The 5,867-nt window shown below is 35.1% G+C and overlaps 1 protein-coding gene across 1 annotated transcript in view; it reads left to right on the top strand.

Annotated features, from left to right (window-relative positions):
• The window catches only part of LOC107671961 (COMM domain-containing protein 7-like), a 6,547-nt gene extending 1,029 nt beyond the window's left edge, over positions 1 to 5,518 (top strand). Inside the window, exons 2-9 of the mRNA XM_016464976.1 lie at positions 935 to 988; positions 1,672 to 1,774; positions 2,559 to 2,615; positions 2,709 to 2,746; positions 2,850 to 2,940; positions 3,055 to 3,104; positions 4,988 to 5,036; positions 5,139 to 5,518. Of these exons, the coding sequence (XP_016320462.1) occupies positions 935 to 988; positions 1,672 to 1,774; positions 2,559 to 2,615; positions 2,709 to 2,746; positions 2,850 to 2,940; positions 3,055 to 3,104; positions 4,988 to 5,036; positions 5,139 to 5,215 (519 nt within the window). The 3' untranslated portion in view covers positions 5,216 to 5,518. The remainder of the gene's footprint in view (positions 1 to 934; positions 989 to 1,671; positions 1,775 to 2,558; positions 2,616 to 2,708; positions 2,747 to 2,849; positions 2,941 to 3,054; positions 3,105 to 4,987; positions 5,037 to 5,138) is intronic.
• The last annotated feature ends 349 nt before the right edge of the window (positions 5,519 to 5,867 follow it).

Here is a 5,867-nt window from a genome sequence, read left to right as displayed (position 1 = left end):
TATATATATATATATATATATATATATATGTATGTATGTATGTATGTATGTGTGTGTGTTCCTTGATTAAGTCCATTATATTTATTAAAAAAATCTTTTTCCTCAAACACACACACACACACACACACACATATATATATATATATATGTATATGTATATGTATATGTGTATGTGTGTGTGTGTGTGTTTCCCACAGGATTTTGTGAGACTGGTGGGTGGACTGTGTACCTCTAGGGCAGGGATGGGCAGCCACTGTCCTGCAGAATTTTAGCTCCATCCCTAATTAAACACACCTGTAATTTTCAAGCAATCTTTTCGACTTTGGTTTGGTTTTCAGGTATGTTTGATTGAGGATTGAGCTAAACTCTGCAGGACAGTGGCCTCCAGGATGCTACACACATGTAGCATGAGTAGTTTTTTTTTTTATTTCAATTTTATTGTAAAATTTCAACATCTGAAGCAAAAACTGCTTCACAATGTTTAAAGATTTTTTTTATGTTATAATGAGAATTTTAAATACATTTTCAGCATATTATGAAACTGTGGCATGACAAGGTAGTGCAGCCAACAAGACCTTTGAGTACTTGGGAACTCATTCGAAACTGTTTAAAAGCATCCCAAGATATACCTCATAAAGTTGGTCAGTGGAAATTTGTAGAACTTAAAATATATAATGTAGCTTTGATTTATTTAATGTTCATGTGACTACATAATTTGTCCATACTTCCATTACCTTTTTTCATAATTTTGTGAACTGGTATTATAAAATATGGAAATAGTGATGTGTGCAATTATCTGCGTGTTTCTCCACTACTTAAAAGGGGTCTGTATTAATATACATATAATATATTTTCTGCATTTCACCTAGATAGTACACATATGCAACCTTCATTCGATGCCAATTACTCAACTTTATTTTTTTCCCCATTGCAGCAGTTTGTGAGTCTGACAGAGATCTTATACCAGTTCCTTCTAGAACCCAAAGAGGTGAGTCAACGCTCTGAGATTACATCTCTGTAAAGCAATTTCTGTGTTAAATCATTGCCAGGAAATGCATGAAAGGATAAAAAATGTACCTTAAATGCAATACAATTCATTTTGTATAAAAGTGTCTGCAAATGCATGAACCAAACAAAAGAGTTAAAGGGATGGTTCACCCAAAACCGAAAATGTGCCTGAAAATGTACTCACACTTAGGCCATCCAAGATGTAGATGAGTTTGTCTCTTCATCATAACAGATTTTGATAAATTTAGCATTAAATCACTTGTTCACCAATTGATCCTCTGCAGTGAATGGGTGCCGTCAGAATAAGAGTCCAAACAGCTGATAAAAACATAGTAAACCACAAGTAATCCACAGCACTCCAGTCCATCAATTAATGTCTTGTGAAGTGAACAGCTCTGCAAGAAAACAAATGTTTGTAAGAAACAAATCCATCCTTTAGAAATGTTTAACTTCAAACCGTTGTTTCTGGCTAAAATACAAATCCTGTATCCATAATATTGCTTACTCCAGGGAAAATTTGTCTTGTCTGAATTGGGTACAAACCGGTAAAGAAAGACTGATTATGTGAATGTTTATTGTGATAACTTGTAAAATTGTGAAAATATGTAGTTAACAGGATTCACACACAAATAAACGTTGCATATTGTGCTGCTTCCTCATCAGTCAGAGCGGTTCTTGCGTCAGCTGACGGAGTTTGCTGGAGAGAATGGGATGAGTGCAGGACCACTGAGGGCTCTGATGAAGAGTGTCCTCCTCCTACCTCATGGTAAATCCTTCAGGACCCTCATCTTGAACAAATCGAGCACCTTTATCTGAAATTTCACAAATGAATAATGCAGTCCCTTCCCCTGGTGATAACATCAAATGTAGTCGTTTAGCCTGACCCCTGCAGTGATCAAAATATGCTATGATCCTAATCTCACTGAGTGATTGTTCAGTTTATTTTACACCAAATTGCTGCATTATGCGTCTAGAGGATCCTAACATATGCAAATAGCCCTTGTGGCAAATTGCCCCAGGGAATCTGGACCTAATGTCACATGTAGACTGGTCGACCCTACCAATCAGTATGCATTGGTATGCTGCTACATTTGTATGCAATAACTATCCTGCTGCCTGTGCTTTTAGACATTAGAATGAAGAGGAAAGTATCAAATTACTAATCATACTGATGGCACAAAATGATGGGGAAAAAAGTGGTGGTGTAGAATAATATGTATCTGAGAAATCAGACAAAAACATATAGGCTGTATTTCAAAACCGAGTGAGCTGCCTGCGTAGGTAGCACAAGTGTACTCTCTATGTAAAGACTGTTTCAAAAGGTATACAATTTTTTTTTAAATCTGCATCTTTTTTTAAGTTTTGCATCAATACATCATATGGTTAGTCATTTGAACGATCCATATAAATGTATTGTTACACCCCTATTTAATTGGTACATTATCAGGGTTCCATATCAGTTAGAATGCTGACTATTTAGTTGACTAGACTTTGGAACAGAGATATAATGTGCATATATAAGCAATTTAAATGTCTTCTTTCCTTCTCAGGTGCTTTAAAAAGAAACCTAACAGCTGAACAGGTGAAGGCAGACTTGCTCTCATTAGGTACCATCTTTCCTCATACCCATCATCTGTACCCATTTGATTATATTTGTCATGAGTCAATATTTAACAGTGTGATCTACCATTTAATTACAGGATTAAATGAAGACAAGGCCAGTCATGTCTCTGACCAGGTTTGTCTTAACATAGTTATTTTGGTGTTTTAGTTGTTTCCATCTGTTTGTGGATGGGTGTGACTGTAAGATTCAGTATGTCTACATCTTCCATTTATTTCAGTGGAGAATCCACTACCCTGTTTTGTCCAGACTGGCCGTGGGACAGACACTAATGGTCAACCAGCTTGTTGACATGGAGTGGAAATTTGGTGGTAAGCAATGGATAAACATTAGTATGTAAATCTATATTACCTACAGTGCAAATAAGAATATAAATAATGTGATTAAATAATATGAGAGTAATTTAAATGCATTTTTCTTTACAGTTACTGTTGGTACAAGTGAGCTGCAGAAGACTGGAAACATTTTTCTACAGGTAAACCTCTTCAATTTTTTAAACGTCTGACCAAACATTTATCAAGAGATTGATTTTAAGATACATTTACCCTTTACATGATTCTGAATCAGATTTAAAGGGTTAGTTCACCCAAAAATGCAAATTCTGTCATTAATTACTCACCCTCATGTCGTTCCAAGCCCATAAGACCTTTGTTCATCTTCGGAACACAAATTAAGATATTTTTGATTAAATCCGAGAGCTCTCTGACCCTCCATAGACAGCAGCACAACTGTAATGTTCCCAAGTCCAGAAACGTAGCAAGGACATCGGTAAAATAGTCCATGTGACATCAGGGGTTCAACCGTAATTTTACGAAGCTACAAGAATAATTTTTGTGCGCAAAGAAAACAAAAATAACTACTTTATTCGACAATTCTTCTTCAATTCTTCTACGGTTGAACCCCTGATGTCACATGGACCGTGTCCTTGCTACGTTTCTGGAGCTGGGAACATTGCAGTTGTGTTGGAGTCTATGGAGGGTCTGAGAGCTCTCGGATTTAATAAAAAAAATATCTTAATTTGTGTTCCGAAGATGAATGAAGGTCCTACGGGTTTGGAACGACATGAGGGTGAGTAATTAATGACAGAACTTTCATTTTTGGGTGAACTAACCCTTTAAGGTTGTATTAGGCTACAGAATGTTTGTTGAAAAAAGTCGGTTCCAGTCTGCAGATTTTGAGCAGTCAGATTTGACAGATTTCACATAAAATTGTAGTGTATAATAGGCAAAACCTTTTTTAGCTTCAGACTATGATTCCACCCAGTCAGAGGATATGAAACATGTATGATATTTTGAGCAAATTTTAGAACACGTTGTTTTTATTTGTCATGCATCTTCTAGCAATGAGAGACTTGTTTTTGCACTAGAGTTTGTCTCAGACATTCAGTGTATGATGCCCAGTTTATCTCTGTAACCATTTATAAAATGTATGATGCCTAGTGTTTTAAAAATTTATTCAGATTTTAGAAGCTGTGTATATTCCAACCTTTAAAATATTTAATCCAGTACTTAAGTGAGTGAAGAAATTTAACAGAACCTGAGATTTCATACAAGATTCGTACAACACAGTGTCATCTGAAGCAAAATGATAGCTGTGTGCAAGAAAAAAACTAACAAAACAAATTTTTTTGTAATCTGTAAACCAATAAACAATACAGCAGGTTAGTAATTATTGAGAGATTTTTCAAGTTTGGGTGGAGTATCTCTTTAAATGAATGAGATGATTAGTAGAGTAGCCTAATTGTTAAGTATCTAAAGACATTTAGACTCATGTAACACAGAGCCAGAAGTTTTATTTTTATTTAAAATGAGAGATGAGGCAGGAATTAATGAGAACCTTAGCACATGCACTAACCGCACCAGAATCATGAGAGACTGCATGATCACAAGCAAACTTGGTTGCATCTGAATCAGTGAACTCCAGCAAAACACTCAAGTCTAGGGACTGATGGTGTGCTATTAGTCGTCTTAAAAGAAAATGCATTTTCTTAATGGCAGGTAACTGTCAAAGTAAATAATTATGTCATCATCTTCCTCCTTTATATTTTAAAAGTACCTACCATCTCCTTTTATCCCAGCTAAAATATAAATATTGTCAGTTTCTAATTACGATTTCAAATAACTGCTCTCTGATGTGAAGAAAATACTTTTTCAGGGCTCCCCTGGCATATTATATTAGTTATATTATACCCATGGTGGGGTATATTTGGCTAATGTTTGGTATTATGTTGTTTTTCATGTGCAGTCTAATGTTTCCTTTAGTGATCAAACTCTTGATCTGTAACATACATCTGTGCTTTAGGATATGATTAGACAAATATACAGGCTCATTCATTAAAATGTTTCTTTCTTCTCACAGCTGAAACTGGTGATCAGAAAAGGAAGCACGACAGAAAATGTGTACATGGGTAAGTTCTCTCCAAATCCATTGTCTTGTTGTAACAAGTTGTAACGTACTGTATATGATTCAGCGGTTTTGATGTAATTTTGTTTGCATCTGTCCACATTAGAGCTGACTTTACCTCAGTTCTACAACTTCCTCCATGAGATGGAGCGCGCCAAAGCCAGTATGGATTGTTTCAGTTAACCGAGGTCGCTGTAATCAGAGTTTGCCTCTTTGCCTGTTGATCAGTAAACAACTGTAATGATGTTCCCATACTCACCAAATGTTTCAAGAAGAAACTTTAACAATTATAATTCACTAATCTTAAGTAGTTGTGTGATTGTTTGCACCCTTGTAGTTTGGGACAAAGACCACTTTCCACATTGATGCTCTTTATTGATGATCTTCTGTTTATTAAACCTTTGATACATTTCTTTGTACCAGCATATGTGCTTTTTGTACTTTGTTCACTAATAAATTAATATATTTTAAATAAAATTCCACTACTTACGAATCTTTTTAAAATCAAACCATCTGCTTACTGTATAAATAATATAATTAATTACAAATACATTTTTTTTTTAACTTTTTAATTAATGGCAATAAATTGGAAATTTGACTACTACTGCTAGTAGGTCTACAGAAATGTATTAATTTTGCTGTCAGCAGACATTTGAAAAGTGTTTGCCTTTATCAAAGGCTGTCATGCTTTACAAAGAGTCAGACTGATGTAATAAATGAACACTGTGTTAAATATGAGTTCCCTGTTAGATGGTATTTGTGTCCTGAAGCAACTTAATATCAAGACTGAAAATATCAAAGAACACACCCAGAGGCTGTGTAGATAAATCATCCA

This window comes from Sinocyclocheilus anshuiensis, unplaced genomic scaffold, assembly GCF_001515605.1.
Source record: "Sinocyclocheilus anshuiensis isolate Anshui unplaced genomic scaffold, SAMN03320099.WGS_v1.1 scaffold1053, whole genome shotgun sequence".
NCBI classification, from domain to species: Eukaryota; Metazoa; Chordata; class Actinopteri; order Cypriniformes; family Cyprinidae; genus Sinocyclocheilus; species Sinocyclocheilus anshuiensis.
Note: the sequence above shows the minus strand (reverse complement) of the source record. Positions and strands in the feature narration are given on the sequence as shown.